Here is a 24,794-nt window from a genome sequence, read left to right as displayed (position 1 = left end):
CTTGTGACTTTTGTGTTGCAGACCGTCGAGGAGCAGAGTGTGAGTGGCTGCGCCATTGCGTTGGGCCTCAGGAGAACAGTGTGTGACTGTGTGTGGAGCGTCCTGCGTGGCCGTTGCCAGGTAGGTGTGCCTTCCTTTGCAGTAAGCAGTGCTTAGGCGTGAGCCCAGCTGCTCCCCCTGTGCTCAGCAGGTGGGCTTTCTGCGTGCTTTGTTGCTGTGCTTGGTGCCGTACGGCACAGCAGCAGCAAGGCCGTGAACACGTACGTGCCCAGGTAGATGCAGATGTGCAGCTGATGGTAGGAATACTGTTGTTGGTGGTGTTCATGAGACAGTGGTCGTGCGTGTGCGATCAAGCTCAGGGAGAAGTTGATTCTTGCCTGCTCAGCTCTTGCTGACATGCAAGTTTGGCGTCCCTCCTTGTGGTTGGGTCGGAAGACCAAGGCTGTCTTGAGAGCACGTCTGTGAGTCAGGCTGGGAGTTTTTGCTGGCAGGAAGTCGCAGCGTCGGAGCGCACGAATGGAATGATGGCTCTCGTTTCCCCCTTGTAGAAAGCAGCCTCCTGGAGAGCAGCAGAGCAGCAGGCTGTCTGCGCTATGGCCGCTGAAGTGCATTTCTCGGCCCCGGAGATCCCTGAGCCCACGCTGATGGAGAACGTGCTGCGCTGCGGCCTCTTCTTTGGAGCCGTTTTGCAGCTTGTGTGCGTGTGGGCCATAACCCTGCCAGTTGCCAAGTGCCCAGAGACAGTAAGTAGCGCTCTGTTTGGTAGAGGTTGATAGAAATGCTGAGGAAATGGGCTGGGAGGGAAGCAGCTGGAGCCGTTGCCTACGGTAGCGCGCCGCGGCATTGCTGAGAGTGCGGCAGTGTGTTGTGCCCTTCCTTGGGCGTGCGTGCTGTTCCTGGTGGCACGCAAGGAGCCTGGAGGTGCAAGCTCACCTGCTGCTGCTGCTGCTGTGCTGTGCGTGCTGCCAGGCAGTGTCCAAGCCGTGTGCAGGCGCTGCCTTGCAGGAGATGGCTTTGGGTTCCAGTTCGTGTGGGACTTTGGGGAGGGAGATAGAGGTGGAGTTTCTGGCGTGCCCTGATGGCAGGAAGGCGGTTTCCAGTGCTGGCAGCCACAGCTGCCCGGGCGGTGACTTGAGCTCCCCAGGCGAGCCGTCAGCCACTTGTTAGCTGTGCAGGTTCCCTGACCGTTTGTGCCTTGATTCTTGTAGGACTGGCACAGTCTTGGGACTCGGTCTGGCGAGCCAGTGAAGAAAGCCAAGGCAAGTGCTGCTCTGCTGAGGAAGAAAGCCCAGAAGGAGAGCAGAAAGAACCGAGCAGGGCTTGAGCGAGAAGGCCCACAGGACACTGGGATCAGCTGCAATGCTTCCTCGGAGGTGGCACCAAAGGCAGCGCACTGAGTCAGCGTCCGGTTTTGTGGCACGGCCGTGCTTTCCCTGTGACGGACAGTGCAGCGGAGCTGAGGCACCTGGAAGGGAAGGGCTTGTGCTGCATTCCAAGCAAGGAGGGCTTGCCAGAGGCAGGTCTTCATCTATGGCAAGAGATGGAGAGGCTGTGTTCCTTCAGGCTGCGTCTCTTCAGGGCCAGGGCCGGTCTAGTGTGAGATTGAAGTACGGCTAGCCGGGCCTGGAGGGAGAGGAGCTGACGTAGCCACGGGGTCAGGCTTCTCCTTGTGTCTGCCTGGAGGCTGATTGACTCCTTGCTAAGCAGAAACCCTGGGCGCTGGGGTTTCATTTTGGGCTGTGTTGATAGAAATACAAGCCAGAGCCTTTTGTACTGAATAAAAGCGAAACCGACTTTTTCCACACGGTGCTGCCTCTTTCTGTAGCTGGTCAAAAGGTGCCGTGCTTGGGCTGGCGATCGCGGGGCCATGAACCGGTCGGCTCTGCCCTGAAATTCTGCTGGTTTTCCCCCGTTTCCTTGTGGGTCTTCCCAACGGGTGGCCTTTCAGCCCCCCTGTAGCTGCTGGCCACAGGCTGTGAGCCTGCCCTTGCTCTCCAAGGACCGCTAGCAAAAGCACGAAGGAGGGGAAGCGGCCCGGGAGGAAGACAGGCGTCCCTGCACTCGGCCCCTGGAGCTTGCCTCTCTTCCTGGTGGCTTTCTCAGCCCTGGGCTGTGCTGAGGGTTGCTGTTTGCCCCGGGAAGCCCAGCTGCACGCGGGCAGCCGTGGCCTGCGCGTCAGCCTGGCGTTGGGGCACGAGGAGTGGAGGTGTGGGTGGGATGGTGTGAAGAGCAGCGCTGGGAGCGGGGAGGAGGAGAGGGCAGCGGGTGGGCGGCAGGGGAATGTGCCTCGGAGCAGAGCTCAGCCTCGAGCTTGGAGGACACTGAGCCGTGCTGCGCTGCTGCAGCTCCAGTGGCTTCAGGCGCGTTACGGCAGCGCCGCGTGTTGTGCCAGGGCGCTGCGAGGGCGCTGTGCTGAGCCATGAGGGGCGACTGCTTTGCCCAGTGTTTTCCTGTCGCTCCTTGGAGTTTCTGCCTTTGAATTCCTGCACGATGATGTGCTGTTTCAACTGCTCCTCGTACCTCTGCATCATCTGCAGACTGTGCTGCCGGGGCCCTGATGGAGGGGTGGGACGTTGCTGGTGCTGGGTAGAGGCCAAGGCACCTTTCTATGAACTGGCTTCTAGCTGAGCTTTTTGCCAGTTCTCGCAGCCCTCTCTGTCTGGCCCTTGGGGCAGTTTTGTGCCCACCTCGTAGCCCTCTTTTTTAGCTGGTATGTCATCAACTTGCCTATGAGGCTGTGGTGAGAGAGAGTGAGGAAAGCCTTCTTGAGGTGGAGAGAAACAGAATTCACGGGTGTTTTCTCTCCCACCAAACTTCCCCGCCCCTCCCCCCCGTGGGAAGCTGTCACATTGGTACCCCGTGGTTTCCCCTTTGCTCTCTGTCACCCTTTTTCTTAATGAGTCCAGGGACGACTTGAGGGGAATGGAGCCTGAAGTCTGGAGGATAGGCAATGTCACTGCGGTCTTCAAAAAGAGCAAGAAGGAAGAGCCAGGCAATTATAGGCCAGCCCGCCTCACCTCTGTCCCTGGAAAGGTGATGGAACAGCTGTGCTGGATGTCCTCTCCAGACAACTGGAAGAAGAGCAGGAGATCAGGAGCAGTCAGCACGGGTTCACCAGGGGGAGGTCGTGCTTGACCAACCTGGTGGCCTTCTATGATGTTGTCTCTGGCTGGGTGGACGGGGGCAGAGCAGTGGATGTAGTCTACCTTGATTTCAGCAAGGCATCCTTATAACAAAGCTGAGCAAGTGTGGGACAGATGAGTGGACAGTGAGGTGGGTTGAGAACTGGCTGACTGGCAGAGCACAGAGGGTCACTGTTGGTGGTGCAGAGGCCGGTTGGAGGCCTGTAAGCAGCGCTGTTCCTCAGGGGTCGGTGCTGGGTCCGCTCTTGTTCAACATCTTCATCAGTGACCTTGATGAGGGGATAATGGCCACCCTCAGCAAGTTTGTGATGATACGAAGTTGGGAGGATTGGCTGACAGCCTGAAGGCTGTGCTGCCATTCAGCAAGACCTGGACAGGCTGAGAGCTGGGCAGAGAAAAACCGGATGAGGTTTAACAAAAGCAAGTGTAGAGTCTTGCATCTGGGGAGGAATAATTGCATGCAGCACTACAGGTTGGGGGATGAGCTGCTGGAGGGGAGCTCTGCGGAGAGGGACCTGGGTGTCCTGGTGGACGACAGGTCGGCCATGAGCCAGCAGTGTGCCCTTGTGGCCAAGAGGGCCAATGGCATCCTGGGGTGCATTGCACAGAGCGTGGCCAGCAGGTCGAGGGAGGTGATCCTCCCCCTCTGCTCTGCTCTGCTGAGGCCTCATCTGGAGCACTGCATCCAGTTCTGGGCTCCCCAGGACAAAAAAGACAGGGATCTCTTGGAAAGAGTCCAGCGGAGGGCCACCAAGATGGTGAAGGGCCTGGAGCATCTCTGCTATGAGGAAAGGCTGAGAGAACTGGGTCTGTTCAGCCTGGAGAAAAGAAGACTGAGAGGGGACCTGATCCAGGTCTATCAGTATCTGAGGTGTGGGGGGCTGAATGGCGAGGATGGACCCTTTTCAGTGGTGAGTGGAGACAGGACAAGGGGAAACGGCCGGAAACTGCAGCATAGGAAGTTCTGCACCAATGTGCGAAGGAACTTCTGTGCAGTGAGGTGAGGAGCACTGGAACAGGCTGCCAGGGAGGTGGGGGAGTCTCCTGCTCTGGAGATGTTCAAGACCTGCCTGGATGCCGACCTGTGCGACCTGCTGTAGGGAACTGCTTTGGCAGGGGGTTGGACTCGATGAGCTCTGGAGGTCCCTTCCAACCCCTACAATTCTGTGATTCCTGTGGAGGAGTGAAGCAGGGGCAGCAGAGCCTGCTGTGCACATAGGCATTAAGATACCTCCCATGCCTTGGCTCTTCTGCCCCCACATTGCTTGCAGCACCATTTAGCAATTCCCCCCCTACTAATATTTATAGAAGTTAGCTCAAAAAATCCAGATTGTTTTTGTATATTGTTTTTAATTAAAAGACAACCCTGCAGCCAGTGCTGTGAATCTTTCTCACTGGACTGTGAGCTGCTCCTGGCAGTGAATTCTCTCTCTGCACCATTGGTTGTGTAGCAGTTACTGTTTGCCTCGGTTTCCCTCTGGGGTCTCATTGGAAACACCCTCACACCGTTCCTCTTTGCTTTTGTGCATGGAACACCTGTAATTTACCCTCCTTTGCATGAACTTTATTTCAACCTTTGGGCTGTAATACCCCTGGCAACGAAAACACAACTTGCATTTTCAAGTGACGCTGCTGTGTTTTGTGCCAATTTCCAGATCAGGGCTCCTTTGGTCTCTGAGGTAGGACAGGGTGAAGGGGAGCGGCGTGAAGCTGTGTGCATTCCCTGCTGTGGGGGGTTGGTTTGCTTTTTCTTGGCAGGGTGGGCAGGAGCTCGGGGTTAGAGGAGCATCCAGATGGCATCTGTGGGATCAGCAGCTCTGCCACAGGAGGAGGTGAGGCTGCCCGCCGAGCTGCAGGAGAGGAAGGGGAGGAGGTCCCGGCCCAGCTCTAGACGGTGCTCTGCAGCACTGGGCAGCTGCATCCTGGCTCAGCAGTGGGATCACACGAGGAGCAGGGAGGGCGCTGCCAAACACAGCTGGGGCGTCTCTGTGCAGTTTTGCCTTCCTGGGAGGAACCCAGAGCGTCCCGGTTTGTTTCTGCTCCTGTAGCATTTGTACGCAGCGTGAGCATAAGTTCTGCTGCCTTATTCTTCTTCTGGCCTTTGCTATCTTCAGGGGGGCTGTAAGAAGGAAGGGGAAAGAGTCAGAGAGTTTAGATTGGACGTAGGGCAGAAGTCAGTTACAATAAGGGTGGCACTGGAGCAGGGACACTGAGGGACCCTGGGGATCCCTGGAGCCCTGAGCACTGTGTGTCAGGGCCTGGGGATGGATGGGATGGAGGGCGCCATCCCTGCCCCGTACCAGGGGACCATTGCCACCCGCAGAGCTTCCCTCATGCTTTGGACAGCTGTGCAGAGGAGGAGGGTCTCGAGGTGTCCTAGGCATGTGATCAGCTCTGACATCCTCCAGTGATCAATGAAGCCCTCAGCAGAGCCACGCTGTGTGTGTCTGCGTCCCCATGCTCAGCAGGGGCTGTTCGTGTCTGCTCCTGCCTGGCAGAGGCCACCTCTAAGTGCTGGGAGGGGTCCCCAGCTCCATACCCCGCACCCCACGTGCTGCACCCATGGGCCTCTCCATCCCCTCTGTGCTGCCTGCTCCAAAAAGGACAGAGCTCCCCGTGCTGCCAAGCAGCCCCAGTACCCTCCCTCTGCTCTCTCCCACTTCCTCCTTCCAGTTCCTCCCAAACCCTTCACCCTTTCTTCCACCTTCTCTATGGCCTCCTTTTACCCCCTCTCTTATCGCAGCCAATTGCCCCTCACTTGGATCTGCTTCAGCCCTTCAGTCCCACCTCCCCTCCATCACTACCTACCCAACAAGGAATCCCCAGATCCCTCCCTCGGGCTCCTCAGATCTCCTCTCTGATGACCGATGACACCCTCTGCTGATTAGCAAAGCCCTCTGACCTCAGTGAAGATCTCTGATGATCAGTGGAGCCCTCTGACAGCCAACGAAGCCTTCAGACGACCGCTGACACTCCCTGATGGCAAACTGAGCCCCCGATGATCAGCGGGCTGCTGTATCACATGCAGGAAAGGGAAGTGAAGGGTGAGAAAGAATATTTTGACACCATTTGGTAGACAGCGTGGTTTGCTCGTCATAGAATAAAGATTGGTTTGGATTTAATCAAGCACCGAAGTTGCAGAGAAGTGTGACTGCACCAGCCCTGTGTGTGCTGCCCGCTGCCTGGCACCGGCTGCCTGATTCCAAGCCCTCCTCCAAAGGCTCGGCTGCTCCTCAGCGATGCCCACCTGCTCCTCGTGGAGCTGCTGCTGGCCGGGCACTCGGACTGCGCTTGGCTGGGCTGCACTGCAAAGACACTGGGTCCCAATCCAGGCCGGGGACTGCGATGGCTGCTGGGCTCAGGTCAGCATCTTCAGCAGAGCCAGGAGAAATGAGGGCCGGAGGGTGGATCAGCTCCTTATCCCCATCACTGCTGTCCTGTGCAAGGCAGCCATCAGACCTGCAGCGATTCGTGCTTCTGAGAGCTCGGCACTGAAGGAAGCTCTCAGTGCACCACCACTGGGCCTGGGTCGAAACCACTGAGATTCACCTAGGAATGAGCAGAGACACGGGGTGAGTGTCAAGTGTGCAAGCAGGCCACGCCACTGGGCTGATGACCAGCAGCTCGGTAGCACTTGCAGTCCTGTACCCCCAACCACGTCCTTGCCCCAGATCGGGGGGTGGACAGTCCATTCCTGGGCGGCCCACTGTGCAATGCAAAGAGGGAGCCCCCGGCACACAGCCCAACCACCTGTGCAGACGTTCAGGATGCCACCACTGGCTGCCTTGCTCATAACCATCCACACGGCTCGCAGTTCTGCCCGTTGCCTGCTCTGACCATCCCCTCATTGAACCGCATCGTCTCGCTGGAAGGATGCTACGCTGCTGCTCTCCACTTGCTCTTGCAAGTGCCCTTGCTGGACCCATCTGTGCACCAGGCATCTTCAGGGATCGCATATTTTCCCTCCTGAACGGGACTCTGCTCTGGGGGAGCGACCAGTGCTTCTTTTGTGCATCACTCCCTGAAGCTCTGGAGACAAAAGTCAGCTGAAAGACTAGAACAACACAGAGCAGGAGGGGGAAGTGCGAGTGCTCGCCCAGAGACAGAAAAAAGGTTGATTCAAGTATTACAGGATGACAACATGCATTGCAAATTCCCCAGTGAAGTGAAAATCTGCAGTCAGTGCAGGAAGCCTGAGGTTTCAGCATTCACAACAGAAGCCAGCTAACAGAAGCACTGTGGGAGCTGTACCTGCCTGTGCCCCTTCTCCCACGAAGCCCAACAGCAAACATTTGTGCTCAGCTGCTACTTTAAAACACCACAGTCCCTGTTCCAACAGCCCTCCTGCTGCCTCTTCCATCAGAGCTGTGCCTGCAGAGCCCAGACAAGGCCGGGCTGCTCTGCCTTATCCAGAATAACAAAACCGGGCAACGGCAGGAAGAGAAGAAGTTTGCACCTGCAGCACCCTGCCCGTTTATCTCTTCTGGAGGTCCCTTCCAACCCCTACAGTTCTGTGAAAACCCCAGATTTAAGGGGAAAAACAGGGATATCTAGCAGAAAAAGCCATATTTGAGGGGAAAAACCCTGTTTTTAAGGGGAAAAACAGGGATTTCTAGCAGAAAAAACCACATGTAAGGGGAAATACCCCAGATTTAATAGGAAAAACAGGAATTTCTGGCAGAAAAAGCCATGTTTAAGGGGAAAAAACCCAGATTGAAGGGGAAAAATAGGGATTTCTGGGAGAAAAAGGGGTTTAAGGGGCAAAAACCCCAGATTTCAGGAGAGAAACAGGGATTTCTGGTAGATATCCCCCGATTTAATGGAAAAACAGGGATTTCTGGGAGAAAAAGCCATATTTCAGAGGAAAAACCCCAGATTTAATGAGAAGAACAGGGATTTCTAGCAGAAAAAACCACATGTAAGGGGAAAACCCCCATATTTTAGGGGGAAGAAAGGGATTTCTAGCTGAAAAAAGCCATATTTAAGGGAAAAAAAAAACACATTTTAGGAGAGAAACAGGGATTTCTGTTAGAAAACCCCCAATTTAATGGAAAAACAGGAATATCTGGGAGAAAAAGCCATATTTAAATTGAAAAGAGGGGTTTCTCCGAGAAAACACTGGATTTAAGGGGAAAAACAGGGATATCTGGGAGAAAAAGCTATATTTAAGGGGAAAACCACGGATTTAAGAAGAAAAACAGGAATTTCTGGCAGAAAAAGCCGTATTTAAGGGGAAAAACCCCAGATTTAATAGGAAAAACAGGAATTTCTGGCAGAAAAAGCCATGTTTAAGGGGAAAAAACGCAGATTGAAGGGGAAAAATAGGGATTTCTGGGAGAAAAAGCCATATTTAAGGGGAAAAAATCCCAGATTTTAGGAGAGAAACAGGGATTTCTGGTAGAAAACCCCCGATTTAATGGAAAAACAGGGATTTCTAGCAGAAAAAGCCATGTTTCAGAGGAAAAACCCCAGATTTAATGGGAAAAATAGGGATTTCAAGGAGAAAAAGCCATATTTAATGAGAAAAATTCCAGATTTAATGGAAAATCAGGGATTTCTAGGAAAAAAAAAGCCATTTTTAAGGGGAAACCCCCAGATATAAGAGGAATAACAGGGATTTCTGGGAGAAAAACCCAGATTTACTGGAAAAACAGGGATATCTAGCAGAAAAAGCCATATTTAAGGGGCAAAAACTTGGATTTAATGGGAAAACAGGGATTTGTAGCAGAAAAAGCCATATTTACGGGGAAAACGGAGTCAAATCCAGCTGGCGACCGGTCGTGAGTGGTGTTCCCCAGGGGTCGGTGCTGGGCCTGTCCTCTTCAATATCTTGATTGATGACCTCGATGAGGGCATCGAGTGCACCCTCAGTACATTCGCAGATGACACCAAATGGGCTGGAAGTGTGGATCTGCCTGGGGGTAGCGAGGCCCTACAGAGGGATCTGGGCAGGCTGGAGAGCTGGGCTGAAGCCAATAGGATGAGTTTCAACAAGGCCAAATGCCGGGTCCTGCGCTTCGGCCACAACAACCCCAGGCGACGCTGCAGGCTTGGGGCGGTGTGGCTGGAGGACGGCGTAGAGGAAATGGACCTGGGGGTATTGATTGATGCTCGGCTGAACATGAGCCCACAGTGTGCCCAGGTGGCCAGGAAGGCCAATGGCATCCTGGCTTGCATCAGAAACAGCGTTGCAAGCAGGAGCAGAGAGGTGATTGTTCCCCTGTATTCAGCACTGGTGAGGCCGCACCTCGAGTGCTGTGTCCAGTTTTGGGCCCCTCACTGCAAGAAAGATATTGAGGCCCTGGAACGTGTTCAAAGGAGGGCGACAAAGCTGGTGAGGGGTCTGGAACACAGGGCTGATGAGGAGAGGCTGAAGGAGCTGGGAATGTTCAGCCTGGAGAAGAGGAGGCTCAGGGGAGACCTCATTGCTTTCTATAACTTCCTGAAGGGAGGCTGTAGTGAGCTGGGGGTCGGCCTCTGCTCTCGTGTCATCAGTGATAGCAGCAGGGGGAATGGCTTCAGGCTACGGCAGGGGAGATTCAGGCTGGACATGAGGAAGTGTTACTGCTCAGAAAGGGTGGTCAGGCACTGGAACGGATGCACAGGGAGGTGGTGGAGTCACCGAGCCTGGGGGTGTTCAAGGAAAGGCTGCATGTTGTGTTCAGGGACGTGGTTTAGTGGGAGCTGTTGGGAATGGGTGAACGGTTGGACTGGGTGAACTTGTAGGTCTTTTCCAACCTTGGTGATTCTATGATTCTATGAAAACACCAGATTTAACAGGAAAAACAGGGATTTCTGGGAGAAAAAGCCATGTTTACGGGGAAAAAAACCCAGATTGAAGGGGAAAAACAGGGATTATGGCAGAAAAAGCTGTATTTAACAGGAATAACAGGGATTTCTGGCAGAAAAATCCATATTTAAGGGGAAAAACCCAGATTTAAGGGGAAAGAAACAGGGATTTCTGTTAGAACATGGCGCCGGCGGCACCCGAGGGGAATCCGGCAGCGGCCCCCCCGGCTGCCCCTCCCCCTCCTCCAGGCCCCGGGCCGCCCTCAGCAACGGGACGCCGCAGGCGGTTGGTAGGGCCGGGGCAGGAAGTGCTTCGTGCCGGCGGAGAGCACTTCCGGGGCAGCGCGGCATGGCGGCGCCGGGCCGGTGAGCGGGGCCGGGAGGAGCGGGCTGTGTGCTGGGAACGGGGTCGGGGCTCGGTGCGGGGGCATGGAGGGGCGCTCGGGGGAGGAGCCGGCGGTGCTGCCGGCACGCGGAGGCGATGCGTGCGGCGCCGGCGAGTGGTGCGGGGTCGGGGGGCGGCTTCCTCTCAGGGAAGGCCGTGCGAGAGCGGAGCTGTGTTGGTGTTTGGGGCGTGTGAAGGAGGAGGCCCCGTAGGGCCGAGTTGTCGGCAGCAAAGGCCGGGCGGGCGGGCAGTGGAGCAAGGCGCGTGGGCGCTGTGTTGGCCGGAGGGTGCGGAGCTGGCAGAAGGTCTGTGAAGATGTGCTTCCTGTGGACGTCCGTTGTCGGGACGAGCCGGGGCTGCAGTTGTGTGTGACTGTGTTTGTTGCTCGGGAGAAGTGCTGCCTTAGGAGAGCGGGGGGGAGGGAGAGGGAGATTTTCGGACTGCCATCAGTCAGGAGCACGGCACGTTTCTGCCTGCTTTGCTCGTGCTGTTGTGTGGGTCCCCGCGAGGCATCGGTGAGCCAGGGTGGCGCCGTGTGTGTGTGCCGGCATTGTGCGCGGCTGTGGAATGGAGTGAGAGTGATTGTAATGAAAATGCAGCTGGCCGTATTGATGGTAGGGAATGGTTGAATTCCCAGCCGTGAGGCGCAAGAAGAGGCGCTGGGTGCTAAGGTGGAAAGCGGAGCTGGTGTGTGCCAGGAGGCAGGCGTGGTGAGGTGCGCTGTGGAGCCTGCTGTTGTTGGCGCTGGGCTCGGGAGGCCCCTGAACATGGCGCTGTGTGCTGCGTGTGCCAGCCCCAAGAGATTCCGGTGTGGAAGAAGGGAGAGGATGAAGGAGGCCGAGGGCCCTTTTCTCGGGGCCGGCTCCTCTGTGGCCTCTTGCTTGCCGGAGAGAAGGGCTGCCCGCTGGGCACGGGGAGTGCCTTCTAGCTGCCGTCCCGTGCCCTGTCCTCCAGCCCCCTCCTCATGCTCTGTGGAACGCCATTGCCAGCAGTGCGGCTGCCATTTTAGAACCTTCGCCGCATCACAGCCGTCACCTTGGTCACCGCTGCCCCGGCCAACGCACTCGCCTCTGTGAGCTCTGTCAGCCATGGCTGGAGTGAAGAGGGCGAGGGGCACAATTTGCCCTGTTTTAAATGGGAAGAGGGAGCTTGGCTTCCCAGAAGCGAAGAGGAGGAGGGGGGCCGCCTTGAAGATCAAGCGGAGGAGGGGGCAGCGATTCCGTTTCCATCGCGCCTGGGCCAGCGCTGCGACCACCTCCGTGGAGCCCATGGAGGTGGATCCACCTCTGGATGAGCCCATGGAGGTGGATCCACCTCCGGATGAGCCCATGGAGGTGGATCCGCCTGCGGCACAGCTGGCCTGGCACCACACCACCGTGCCAGGCCCCGCATCGGCGCCGTCCCTCCACGGCCGCTGGTCCAGGCGCTCGGCTCCCTACCCGCTGCGCGGCCCCCGCCCCCAGCATTAGCTGGGTGGCATGAGTTTCCATCAGCTCCTCCTCCGAGCCTCCTGGGGAGCCAAGATCTCCTCTTCCCATTTAAATGCTGCAGGAGTTATGGTTTAGTTGTTGTTGTTGTTGTTATTGTTGATTTTAGTGTTAGTGTTAGGAGTAGATTATTGTTCGTATTTTAGAGTTAGGCATAGGTTACGTGTAGTCTTTTAGTGTTAGGCATAGGTTCCTGTTCTTATGTTAGAGTTAGGCATAGGTTACTTGTAGTCTTTTAGTGTTAGGCATAGGTTCCTGTTCATACTTGACAGTTAGGGGTCGATTGCTGGTGTCAGGTGGCAGTGAGCAGCGCTCACTCGGTAAGCACACGCCTGATTGATGGTGCGAAGACATGAGTGCGAGTGCCGTGAGCACGGAGGCGCGATGGCATCTTGGATGGGTTGAATTTCCAGCTTGTGACTTTTGTGTTGCAGACCGTCGAGGAGCAGAGTGTGAGTGGCTGCGCCATTGCGTTGGGCCTCAGGAGAACAGTGTGTGACTGTGTGTGGAGCGTCCTGCGTGGCCGTTGCCAGGTAGGTGTGCCTTCCTTTGCAGTAAGCAGTGCTTAGGCGTGAGCCCAGCTGCTCCCCCTGTGCTCAGCAGGTGGGCTTTCTGCGTGCTTTGTTGCTGTGCTTGGTGCCGTACGGCACAGCAGCAGCAAGGCCGTGAACATGTACGTGCCCAGGTAGATGCAGATGTGCAGCTGATGGTAGGAATACTGTTGTTGGTGGTGTTCATGAGACAGTGGTCGTGCGTGTGCGATCAAGCTCAGGGAGAAGTTGATTCTTGCCTGCTCAGCTCTTGCTGACATGCAAGTTTGGCGTCCCTCCTTGTGGTCGGGTCGGAAGACCAAGGCTATCTTGAGAGCACGTCTGTGAGTCAGGCTGGGAGTTTTTGCTAGCAGGAAGTCGCACCGTCGGGGCGCACGAATGGAATGATGGCTCTCGTTTCCCCCTTGCAGAAAGCAGCCTCCTGGAGAGCAGCAGAGCAGCAGGCTGTCTGCGCTATGGCCGCTGAAGTGCATTTCTCGGCCCCGGAGATCCCTGAGCCCACGCTGATGGAGAACGTGCTGCGCTGCGGCCTCTTCTTTGGAGCCGTTTTGCAGCTTGTGTGCGTGTGGGCCATAACCCTGCCAGTTGCCAAGTGCCCAGAGACAGTAAGTAGCGCTCTGTTTGGTAGAGGTTGATAGAAATGCTGAGGAAATGGGCTGGGAGGGAAGCAGCTGGAGCCGTTGCCTACGGTAGCGCGCCGCGGCATTGCTGAGAGTGCGGCAGTGTGTTGTGCCCTTCCTTGGGCGTGCGTGCTGTTCCTGGTGGCACGCAAGGAGCCTGGAGGTGCAAGCTCACCTGCTGCTGCTGCTGTGCTGTGCGTGCTGCCAGGCAGTGTCCAAGCCGTGTGCAGGCGCTGCCTTGCAGGAGATGGCTTTGGGTTCCAGTTCGTGTGGGACTTTGGGGAGGGAGATAGAGGTGGAGTTTCTGGCATGCCCTGATGGCAGGAAGGTGGTTTCCAGTGCTGGCAGCCACAGCTGCCCGGGCGGTGACTTGAGCTCCCCACGCGAGCTGTCAGCCACTTGTTAGCTGTGCAGGTTCCCTGACCGTTTGTGCCTTGATTCTTGTAGGACTGGCACAGTCTTGGGACTCGGTCTGGCGAGCCAGTGAAGAAAGCCAAGGCAAGTGCTGCTCTGCTGAGGAAGAAAGCCCAGAAGGAGAGCAGAAAGAACCGAGCAGGGCTTGAGCGAGAAGGCCCACAGGACACTGGGATCAGCTGCAATGCTTCCTCGGAGGTGGCACCAAAGGCAGCGCACTGAGTCAGCGTCCGGTTTTGTGGCACGGCCGTGCTTTCCCTGTGACGGACAGTGCAGCGGAGCTGAGGCACCTGGAAGGGAAGGGCTTGTGCTGCATTCCAAGCAAGGAGGGCTTGCCAGAGGCAGGTCTTCATCTATGGCAAGAGATGGAGAGGCTGTGTTCCTTCAGGCTGCGTCTCTTCAGGGCCAGGGCCGGTCTAGTGTGAGATTGAAGTACGGCTAGCCGGGCCTGGAGGGAGAGGAGCTGACGTAGCCACAGGGTCAGGCTTCTGCTTGTGTCTGCCTGGAGGCTGATTGACTCCTTGCTAAGCAGAAACCCTGGGCGCTGGGGTTTCATTTTGGGCTGTGTTGATAGAAATACAAGCCAGAGCCTTTTGTACTGAATAAAAGCGAAACCAACTTTTTCCACACGGTGCTGCCTCTTTCTGTAGCTGGTCAAAAGGTGCCGTGCTTGGGCTGGCAGTCGCGGGGCCATGAACCGCTCGGCTCTGCCCTGAAATTCTGCTGGTTTTCCCCCGTTTCCTTGTGGGTCTTCCCAACGGGTGGCCTTTCAGCCCCCCTGTAGCTGCTGGCCACAGGCTGTGAGCCTGCCCTTGCTCTCCAAGGACCGCTAGCAAAAGCACGAAGGAGGGGAAGCGTCCCGGGAGGGAGACAGGCGTCCCTGCACTCGGCCCCTGGAGCTTGCCTCTCTTCCTGGTGGCTTTCTCAGCCCTGGGCTGTGCTGAGGGTTGCTGTTTGCCCCGGGAAGCCCAGCTGCACGCGGGCAGCCGTGGCCTGCGCGTCAGCCTGGCGTTGGGGCACGAGGAGTGGAGGTGTGGGTGGGATGGTATGAAGAGCAGCGCTGGGAGCGGGGAGGAGGAGAGGGCAGCGGGTGGGCGGCAGGGGAATGTGCCTCGGAGCAGAGCTCAGCCTCGAGCTTGGAGGACACTGAGCCGTGCTGCGCTGCTGCAGCTCCAGTGGCTTCAGGCGCGTTACGGCAGCGCCGCGTGTTGTGCCAGGGCGCTGCGAGGGCGCTGTGCTGAGCCATGAGGGGCCACTGCTTTGCCCAGTGTTTTCCTGTCGCTCCTTGGAGTTTCTGCCTTTGAATTCCTGCACGATGATGTGCTGTTTCAACTGCTCCTCGTACCTCTGCATCATCTGCAGACTGTGCTGCCGGGGCCCTGATGGATGGAGGGGTGGGACGTTGCTGGTGCTGGGTAGAGGCCAAGGCACCTTTCTATGAACTGGCTTCTAGCTGAGCTTTTTGCCAGTTCTCGCAGCCCTCTCTGTCTGGCCCTTGGGGCAGTTTTGTGCCCACCTCGTAGCCCTCTTTTTTAGCTGGTATGTCAGTCAGCACAGGTTCACCAGGGGGAGGTCGTGCTTGACCAACCTGGTGGCCTTCTATGATGTTGTCTCTGGCTGGGTGGACGGGGGCAGAGCAGTGCATGTAGTCTACCTTGATTTCAGCAAGGCATCCTTATAACAAAGCTGAGCAAGTGTGGGACAGATGAGTGGACAGTGAGGTGGGTTGAGAACTGGCTGACTGGCAGAGCACAGAGGGTCACTGTTGGTGGTGCAGAGGCCGGTTGGAGGCCTGTAAGCAGCCCTGTTCCTCAGGGGTCGGTGCTGGGTCCGCTCTTGTTCAACATCTTCATCAATGACCTTGATGAGGGGATAATGGCCACCCTCAGCAAGTTTGTGATGATACGAAGTTGGGAGGATTGGCTGACAGCCTGAAGGCTGTGCTGCCATTCAGCAAGACCTGGTCAGGCTGAGAGCTGGGCAGAAAAAAATCAGATGAGGTTTAACAAAAGCACGTGTAGAGTCTTGCATCTGGGGAGGAATAATTGCATGCAGCACTACAGGTTGGGGGATGAGCTGCTGGAGGGGAGCTCTGCGGAGAGGGACCTGGGTGTCCTGGTGGACGACAGGTTGGCCATGAGCCAGCAGTGTGCCCTTGTGGCCAAGAGGGCCAATGGCATCCTGGGGTGCATTGCACAGAGCGTGGCCAGCAGGTCGAGGGAGGTGATCCTCCTCCTCTGCTCTGCCCTGGTGAGGCCTCATCTGGAGCACTGCGTCCAGTTCTGGGCTCCCCAGGACAAAAAAGACAGGGATCTCTTGGAAACAGTCCAGTGGAGGGCCACCAAGATGGTGAAGGGCCTGGAGCATCTCTGCTATGAGGAAAGGCTGAGAGAACTGGGTCTGTTCAGCCTGGAGAAAAGAAGACTGAGAGGGGACCTGATCCAGGTCTATCAGTATCTGAGGTGTGGGGGGCTGAATGGCGAGGATGGACCCTTTTCAGTGGTGAGTGGAGACAGGACAAGGGGAAACGGCCGGAAACTGCAGCATAGGAAGTTCTGCACCAATGTGCGAAGGAACTTCTGTGCAGTGAGGTGAGGAGCACTGGAACAGGCTGCAGGGAGGTGGGGGAGTCTCCTGCTCTGGAGATGTCCAAGACCTGCCTGGATGCCGACCTGTGCGACCTGCTGTAGGGAACTGCTTTGGCAGGGGGTTGGACTCGATGAGCTCTGGAGGTCCCTTCCAACCCCTGCAATTCTGTGAAAACCCCAGAGTTAAGGGGAAAAACAGGGATATCTAGCAGAAAAAGCCATATTTGAGGGGAAAAAAACAGTTTTTAAGGGGAGAAACAGAGATATCTGGCAGAAAAAGCCATATTTAAGTTGAAAACAGGCATTTCTGCGAGAAAACACTGGATTTAAGGGGAAGAACAGGGATATCTGGGAGAAAAAGCTATATTTAAGGGGAAAACCACACATTTAAGAGGAAAAACAGGGATTTCTGGGAGAAAAAGCCGTATTGAAGGGGAAAAACCCCATATTAAAGGAGAAAAACCCCAGATTTGAGGGGAAAAACAGGGATATCTGGCAGAAAAAGCCATATTTAGGGTGAAAAATCTTAGATTTAAGGGGAAAACAGGGATTTCTAGCTGAAAAAACCATATTTAAGGGGAAAACAAACCCAGATTTTAGGAGAGAAACAGGGATTTCTGGTAGAAAACCCCCGATTTAATGGAAAAGCAGGGATTTCTAGCAGTAAAAGCCATATTTGAGGGGCAAACCCCCAGATTTAATCGAAAAACAGGGATTTCTAGCAGAAAATACCATATTTCTAACAGAAAAAGCCACATGTAAGGGTTAATAACCCAGATTTAATAGGAAAAACAGGAATTTCAGGCAGAAAAAGTCGTATTTAAGGGGAAAAAAAACCAGATTGAAGGGTAAAAACCGGGATTTCTGGGAGTAAAAAGCCATATTTCGGGTAAAAACCCCAGATTGAAGGGGAGTTCAAGTGCGGGTGGGTTGGTGTGAAGAGCAGCGCTGGGAGTGGGGCAGGAGGAGAGGGCAGCGGGAGGGCTGCAGGTGAGCGCCTGGGGCCCAGAGCTCAGGCGTGAGCTGGGAGGGCGGCGAGCCGTGCTGCTTCAGCTGCTTCAGCTGCAATGGCTTCGAGCGCGTCATGGGCAGCGGCGCGTGTGGAGCGTCTGGGTGCTGCGAGGGCACCTTGTTGAGCCGGAGACTGAGAGAGGAGAGGAGGGGAGGGGAGGGGAGGGGAGGGGAGGGGAGGGGAGGGGAGGGGAGGGGAGGGGAGAAGACAGGAGAGGAGAGGAGAGGAGAGGAGAGGAGAGGAGAGGCTGCACGTCAAGAGTGTCTGCCTGCCATTTTGGCTTGGCGCATCGGTGTCTTCCTCCTTCCACGAAGGAGCCTGCACGGTGCACTGGGTGCAGCGTGCTACATGGCACTGCCTTCTGCTGCCTGCCTGCCTGCCTGCCCGCCTGCCTGCTGCACTGCTGGAGAGGAAAGAGCGGATTGTGGGGCTGCGTGCAGGCAAGGAGCTGGCTGCAAAGGAGGGAAACGGAGTATTGAGGAGCGGTTAGTGCGTGTGAGGTTTGCGTGTGGATGCAGCGGGGGCTGAGTCGCCTCCATCAGCTCCTGGGGGCTGGGGCCGAGCCCGGTGCGTGTGGCTGCGCTGCGGGCAGGAGGGCTGCGGGGCTGGGGCAGTGGTGTGGGTGCAGCACATGGGGCCGTGAGAGGGCGTGCAGCAGGGAGGGCGTTGGGCCCGAGCCGCGCTCGTGTTTGTCGCAGCACAGGGGCTGCAGGGGATGCCAGGAGTGCAGAGCAGAGCGGGGAGAGCCGGGCTGTACGAAGGCCAGGGCATGAAATCTTCCCTTGGCAGCTACGTAGCTGCTGGGCTTTTCCCCCAAGTCTTCAGACTGCGGGGTGATAAGGCTCCGCAGCAAAGCCAGCCGGGCCCTCCTGATACTTGGGGGTTAGGAAAGGGCAAAACAAATCAGTGTCTTTCAAGAGCACAAAGCAGTGAAGCACAGCACAAGCCGTTCATTGCCTGCGTAGGTGATCTTCTCCAGGCATGTCCATTGGAGATGTGCAGACTGAGCGTGGACAGAAAGCAAATGGAAGGGAGGGGAGGGGAAGAAAGTAAGAAATGAAAGGAAAGAAAAAGGGAAATGTGAAGGGGAAGAAAGAAAGAGAAAAGGAAAGGAAGAGAAAAGAGAAGCAAGGCAAAGGAAAGCAAAAGGGGGAAAAGGCATAAAAGGAGAAGAAGCCAAGTTGCATGGCGCCGGCGGCACCCGAGGGGAATCCGGCAGCGGCCCCCCCGGCTGCCCCTCCCCCTCCTCCAGGCCCCGGGCTGCCCTCAGCAACGGGACGCCGCAGGCGGTTGGTAGGGCCGGGGCAGGAAGTGCTTCGTGCCGGCGGAGAGCACTTCCGGGGCAGCGCGGCATGGCGGCGCCGGGCCGGTGAGCGGGGCCGGGAGGAGCGGGCTGTGTGCTGGGAACGGGGTCGGGGCTCGGTGCGGGGGCATGGAGGGGCGCTCGGGGGAGGAGCCGGCGGTGCTGCCGGCACGCGGAGGCGATGCGTGCGGCGCCGGCGAGTGGTGCGGGGTCGGGGGGCGGCTTCCTCTCAGGGAAGGCCGTGCGAGAGCGGAGCTGTGTTGGTGTTTGGGGCGTGCGAAGGAGGAGGCCCCGTAGGGCCGAGTTGTCGGCAGCAAAGGCCGGGCGGGCGGGCAGTGGAGCAAGGCGCGTGGGCGCTGTGTTGGCCGGAGGGTGCGGAGCTGGCAGAAGGTCTGTGAAGATGTGCTTCCTGTGGACGTCCGTTGTCGGGACGAGCCGGGGCTGCAGTTGTGTGTGACTGTGTTTGTTGCTTGGGAGAAGTGCTGCCTTAGGAGAGCGGGGGGGAGGGAGAGGGAGATTTTCGGACTGCCATCAGTCAGGAGCACGGCACGTTTCTGCCTGCTTTGCTCGTGCTGTTGTGTGGGTCCCCGCGAGGCATCGGTGAGCCAGGGTGGCGCCGTGTGTGTGTGCCGGCATTGTGCGCGGCTGTGGAATGGAGTGAGAGTGATTGTAATGAAAATGCAGCTGGCCGTATTGATGGTAGGGAATGGTTGAATCCCCAGCCGTGAGGCGCAAGAAGAGGCGCTGGGTGCTAAGGTGGAAAGCGGAGCTGGTGTGTGCCAGGAGGCAGGCGTGGTGAGGTGCGCTGTGGAGCCTGCTGTTGTTGGCGCTGGGCTCGGGAGGCCCCTGAACATGGCGCTGTGTGCTGCGTGTGCCAGCCCCAAGAGATTCCCGTGTGGAAGAAGGGAGAGGATGAAGGAGGCCGAGGGCCCTTTTCTCGGGGCCGGCTCCTCTGTGGCCTCTTGCTTGCCGGAGAGAAGGGCTGCCCGCTGGGCACGGGGAGTGCCTTCTAGCTGCCGTCCCGTGCCCTGTCCTCCAGCCCCCTCCTCATGCTCTGTGGAACGCCATTGCCAGCAGTGCGGCTGCCATTTTAGAACCTTCGCCGCATCACAGCCGTCACCTTGGTCACCGCTGCCCCGGCCAACGCACTCGCCTCTGTGAGCTCTGTCAGCCATGGCTGGAGTGAAGAGGGCGAGGGGCACAATTTGCCCTGTTTTAAATGGGAAGAGGGAGCTTGGCTTCCCAGAGGCGAAGAGGAGGAGGGGGGCCGCCTTGAAGATCAAGCGGAGGAGGGGGCAGCGATTCCGTTTCCATCGCGCCTGGGCCAGCGCTGCGACCACCTCCGTGGAGCCCATGGAGGTGGATCCACCTCTGGATGAGCCCATGGAGGTGGATCCACCTCCGGATGAGCCCATGGAGGTGGATCCGCCTGCGGCACAGCTGGCCTGGCACCACACCACCGTGCCAGGCCCCGCATCGGCGCCGTCCCTCCACGGCCGCTGGTCCAGGCGCTCGGCTCCCTACCCGCTGCGCGGCCCCCGCCCCCAGCATTAGCTGGGTGGCATGAGTTTCCATCAGCTCCTCCTCCGAGCCTCCTGGGGAGCCAAGATCTCCTCTTCCCATTTAAATGCTGCAGGAGTTATGGTTTAGTTGTTGTTGTTGTTGTTGTTGTTGATTTTAGTGTTAGTGTTAGGAGTAGATTATTGTTCGTATTTTAGAGTTAGGCATAGGTTACGTGTAGTCTTTTAGTGTTAGGCATAGGTTCCTGTTCTTATGTTAGAGTTAGGCATAGGTTACTTGTAGTCTTTTAGTGTTAGGCATAGGTTCCTGTTCATACTTGACAGTTAGGGGTCGATTGCTGGTGTCAGGTGGCAGTGAGCAGCGCTCACTCGGTAAGCACACGCCTGATTGCTGGTGCGAAGACATGAGTGCGAGTGCCGTGAGCACGGAGGCGCGATGGCATCTTGGATGGGTTGAATTTCCAGCTTGTGACTTTTGTGTTGCAGACCGTCGAGGAGCAGAGTGTGAGTGGCTGCGCCATTGCGTTGGGCCTCAGGAGAACAGTGTGTGACTGTGTGTGGAGCGTCCTGCGTGGCCGTTGCCAGGTAGGTGTGCCTTCCTTTGCAGTAAGCAGTGCTTAGGCGTGAGCCCAGCTGCTCCCCCTGTGCTCAGCAGGTGGGCTTTCTGCGTGCTTTGTTGCTGTGCTTGGTGCCGTACGGCACAGCAGCAGCAAGGCCGTGAACATGTACGTGCCCAGGTAGATGCAGATGTGCAGCTGATGGTAGGAATACTGTTGTTGGTGGTGTTCATGAGACAGTGGTCGTGCGTGTGCGATCAAGCTCAGGGAGAAGTTGATTCTTGCCTGCTCAGCTCTTGCTGACATGCAAGTTTGGCGTCCCTCCTTGTGGTCGGGTCGGAAGACCAAGGCTATCTTGAGAGCACGTCTGTGAGTCAGGCTGGGAGTTTTTGCTAGCAGGAAGTCGCACTGTCGGAGCGCACGAATGGAATGATGGCTCTCGTTTCCCCCTTGCAGAAAGCAGCCTCCTGGAGAGCAGCAGAGCAGCAGGCTGTCTGCGCTATGGCCGCTGAAGTGCATTTCTCGGCCCCGGAGATCCCTGAGCCCACGCTGATGGAGAACGTGCTGCGCTGCGGCCTCTTCTTTGGAGCCGTTTTGCAGCTTGTGTGCGTGTGGGCCATAACCCTGCCAGTTGCCAAGTGCCCAGAGACAGTAAGTAGCGCTCTGTTTGGTAGAGGTTGATAGAAATGCTGAGGAAATGGGCTGGGAGGGAAGCAGCTGGAGCCGTTGCCTACGGTAGCGCGCCGCGGCATTGCTGAGAGTGCGGCAGTGTGTTGTGCCCTTCCTTGGGCGTGCGTGCTGTTCCTGGTGGCACGCAAGGAGCCTGGAGGTGCAAGCTCACCTGCTGCTGCTGCTGTGCTGTGCGTGCTGCCAGGCAGTGTCCAAGCCGTGTGCAGGCGCTGCCTTGCAGGAGATGGCTTTGGGTTCCAGTTCGTGTGGGACTTTGGGGAGGGAGATAGAGGTGGAGTTTCTGGCGTGCCCTGATGGCAGGAAGGTGGTTTCCAGTGCTGGCAGCCACAGCTGCCCGGGCGGTGACTTGAGCTCCCCACGCGAGCTGTCAGCCACTTGTTAGCTGTGCAGGTTCCCTGACCGTTTGTGCCTTGATTCTTGTAGGACTGGCACAGTCTTGGGACTCGGTCTGGCGAGCCAGTGAAGAAAGCCAAGGCAAGTGCTGCTCTGCTGAGGAAGAAAGCCCAGAAGGAGAGCAGAAAGAACCGAGCAGGGCTTGAGCGAGAAGGCCCACAGGACACTGGGATCAGCTGCAATGCTTCCTCGGAGGTGGCACCAAAGGCAGCGCACTGAGTCAGCGTCCGGTTTTGTGGCACGGCCGTGCTTTCCCTGTGACGGACAGTGCAGCGGAGCTGAGGCACCTGGAAGGGAAGGGCTTGTGCTGCATTCCAAGCAAGGAGGGCTTGCCAGAGGCAGGTCTTCATCTATGGCAAGAGATGGAGAGGCTGTGTTCCTTCAGGCTGCGTCTCTTCAGGGCCAGGGCCGGTCTAGTGTGAGATTGAAGTACGGCTAGCCGGGCCTGGAGGGAGAGGAGCTGACGTAGCCACAGGGTCAGGCTTCTGCTTGTGTCTGCCTGGAGGCTGATTGACTCCTTGCTAAGCAGAAACCCTGGGCGCTGGGGTTTCATTTTGGGCTGTGTTGATAGAAATACAAGCCAGAGCCTTTTGTATTGAATAAAAGCGAAACCAACTTTTTCCACACGGTGCTGCCTCTTTCTGTAGCTGGTCAAAAGGTGCCGTGCTTGGGCTGGCAGTCGCGGGGCCATGAACCGCTCGGCTCTGCCCTGAAATTCTGCTGGTTTTCCCCCGTTTCCTTGTGGGTCTTCCCAACGGGTGGCCTTTCAGCCCCCCTGTAGCTGCTGGCCACAGGCTGTGAGCCTGCCCTTGCTCTCCAAGGACCGCTAGCAAAAGCACGAAGGAGGGGAAGCGGCCCGGGAGGAAGACAGGCGTCCCTGCACTTGGCCCCTGGAGCTTGCCTCTCTTCCTGGTGGCTTTCTCAGCCCTGGGCTGTGCTGAGGGTTGCTGTTTGCCCCGGGAAGCCCAGCTGCACGCGGGCAGCCGTGGCCTGCACGTCAGCCTGGCGTTGGGGCGCGAGGAGTGGAGGTGTGGGTGGGATGGTGTGAAGAGCAGCGCTGGGAGCGGGGAGGAGGAGAGGGCAGCGGGTGGGCGGCAGGGGAATGTGCCTCGGAGCAGAGCTCAGCCTCGAGCTTGGAGGACACTGAGCCGTGCTGCGCTGCTGCAGCTCCAGTGGCTTCAGGCGCGTTACGGCAGCGCCGCGTGTTGTGCCAGGGCGCTGCGAGGGCGCTGTGCTGAGCCATGAGGGGCGACTGCTTTGCCCAGTGTTTTCCTGTCGCTCCTTGGAGTTTCTGCCTTTGAATTCCTGCACGATGATGTGCTGTTTCAACTGCTCCTCGTACCTCTGCATCATCTGCAGACTGTGCTGCCGGGGCCCTGATGGATGGAGGGGTGGGACGTTGCTGGTGCTGGGTAGAGGCCAAGGCACCTTTCTATGAACTGGCTTCTAGCTGAGCTTTTTGCCAGTTCTCGCAGCCCTCTCTGTCTGGCCCTTGGGGCAGTTTTGTGCCCACCTCGTAGCCCTCTTTTTTAGCTGGTATGTCAGTCAGCACAGGTTCACCAGGGGGAGGTCGTGCTTGACCAACCTGGTGGCCTTCTATGATGTTGTCTCTGGCTGGGTGGACGGGGGCAGAGCAGTGCATGTAGTCTACCTTGATTTCAGCAAGGCATCCTTATAACAAAGCTGAGCAAGTGTGGGACAGATGAGTGGACAGTGAGGTGGGTTGAGAACTGGCTGACTGGCAGAGCACAGAGGGTCACTGTTGGTGGTGCAGAGGCCGGTTGGAGGCCTGTAAGCAGCCCTGTTCCTCAGGGGTCGGTGCTGGGTCCGCTCTTGTTCAACATCTTCATCAATGACCTTGATGAGGGGATAATGGCCACCCTCAGCAAGTTTGTGATGATACGAAGTTGGGAGGATTGGCTGACAGCCTGAAGGCTGTGCTGCCATTCAGCAAGACCTGGTCAGGCTGAGAGCTGGGCAGAAAAAAATCAGATGAGGTTTAACAAAAGCACGTGTAGAGTCTTGCATCTGGGGAGGAATAATTGCATGCAGCACTACAGGTTGGGGGATGAGCTGCTGGAGGGGAGCTCTGCGGAGAGGGACCTGGGTGTCCTGGTGGACGACAGGTCGGCCATGAGCCAGCAGTGTGCCCTTGTGGCCAAGAGGGCCAATGGCATCCTGGGGTGCATTGCACAGAGCGTGGCCAGCAGGTCGAGGGAGGTGATCCTCCTCCTCTGCTCTGCCCTGGTGAGGCCTCATCTGGAGCACTGCGTCCAGTTCTGGGCTCCCCAGGACAAAAAAGACAGGGATCTCTTGGAAACAGTCCAGTGGAGGGCCACCAAGATGGTGAAGGGCCTGGAGCATCTCTGCTATGAGGAAAGGCTGAGAGAACTGGGTCTGTTCAGCCTGGAGAAAAGAAGACTGAGAGGGGACCTGATCCAGGTCTATCAGTATCTGAGGTGTGGGGGGCTGAATGGCGAGGATGGACCCTTTTCAGTGGTGAGTGGAGACAGGACAAGGGGAAACGGCCGGAAACTGCAGCATAGGAAGTTCTGCACCAATGTGCGAAGGAACTTCTGTGCAGTGAGGTGAGGAGCACTGGAACAGGCTGCAGGGAGGTGGGGGAGTCTCCTGCTCTGGAGATGTCCAAGACCTGCCTGGATGCCGACCTGTGCGACCTGCTGTAGGGAACTGCTTTGGCAGGGGGTTGGACTCGATGAGCTCTGGAGGTCCCTTCCAACCCCTGCAATTCTGTGAAAACCCCAGAGTTAAGGGGAAAAACAGGGATATCTAGCAGAAAAAGCCATATTTGAGGGGAAAAAAACAGTTTTTAAGGGGAGAAACAGAGATATCTGGCAGAAAAAGCCATATTTAAGTTGAAAACAGGCATTTCTGCGAGAAAACACTGGATTTAAGGGGAAGAACAGGGATATCTGGGAGAAAAAGCTATATTTAAGGGGAAAACCACACATTTAAGAGGAAAAACAGGGATTTCTGGGAGAAAAAGCCGTATTGAAGGGGAAAAACCCCATATTAAAGGAGAAAAACCCCAGATTTGAGGGGAAAAACAGGGATATCTGGCAGAAAAAGCCATATTTAGGGTGAAAAATCTTAGATTTAAGGGGAAAACAGGGATTTCTAGCTGAAAAAACCATATTTAAGGGGAAAACAAACCCAGATTTTAGGAGAGAAACAGGGATTTCTGGTAGAAAACCCCCGATTTAATGGAAAAGCAGGGATTTCTAGCAGTAAAAGCCATATTTGAGGGGCAAACCCCCAGATTTAATCGAAAAACAGGGATTTCTAGCAGAAAATACCATATTTCTAACAGAAAAAGCCACA

At 56.9% G+C, this 24,794-nt stretch overlaps 1 protein-coding gene and 1 long non-coding RNA gene across 19 annotated transcripts in view; one reads left to right on the top strand and one right to left on the bottom strand.

Moving 5' to 3' along the window:
• The window catches only part of LOC128088430 (uncharacterized), a 44,095-nt gene that overhangs the window by 2,029 nt on the left and 17,272 nt on the right, over window positions 1–24,794 (top strand). For 6 of the 17 annotated variants that reach the window (XM_052698950.1, XM_052698951.1, XM_052698954.1 and 3 more), the window contains 6 exons: window positions 22–120; window positions 549–743; window positions 12,239–12,337; window positions 12,766–12,960; window positions 20,299–20,397; window positions 20,826–21,020. In XM_052698950.1, the coding sequence (XP_052554910.1) occupies window positions 594–743; window positions 12,239–12,337; window positions 12,766–12,960; window positions 20,299–20,397; window positions 20,826–21,020 (738 nt within the window). In that variant the 5' untranslated portion in view covers window positions 22–120; window positions 549–593. Of the gene's footprint in view, window positions 1–21; window positions 121–548; window positions 744–10,194; window positions 10,299–12,238; window positions 12,338–12,765; window positions 12,961–20,298; window positions 20,398–20,825; window positions 21,021–24,794 lie in introns of those variants that run through there. The other 11 variants (XM_052698963.1, XM_052698965.1, XM_052698952.1 and 8 more) reach the window with 10 other exon arrangements.
• LOC128088431 (uncharacterized) overlaps window positions 4,474–24,794 on the bottom strand; it is a 30,484-nt gene continuing 10,163 nt past the window's right edge. For both annotated transcript variants that reach the window (XR_008210249.1, XR_008210250.1), the window contains exon 4: window positions 4,474–4,717. This is a non-coding gene — a long non-coding RNA (uncharacterized LOC128088431). The remainder of the gene's footprint in view (window positions 4,718–24,794) is intronic.

The sequence above is a fragment of the Tympanuchus pallidicinctus genome, unplaced genomic scaffold (genome assembly GCF_026119805.1).
Source record: "Tympanuchus pallidicinctus isolate F22 unplaced genomic scaffold, pur_lepc_1.0 scaffold34, whole genome shotgun sequence".
NCBI classification, from domain to species: Eukaryota; Metazoa; Chordata; class Aves; order Galliformes; family Phasianidae; genus Tympanuchus; species Tympanuchus pallidicinctus.
The sequence above is the reverse complement of the archived record's forward strand: the minus strand, read 5'-3'. Positions and strand labels throughout refer to the sequence as shown.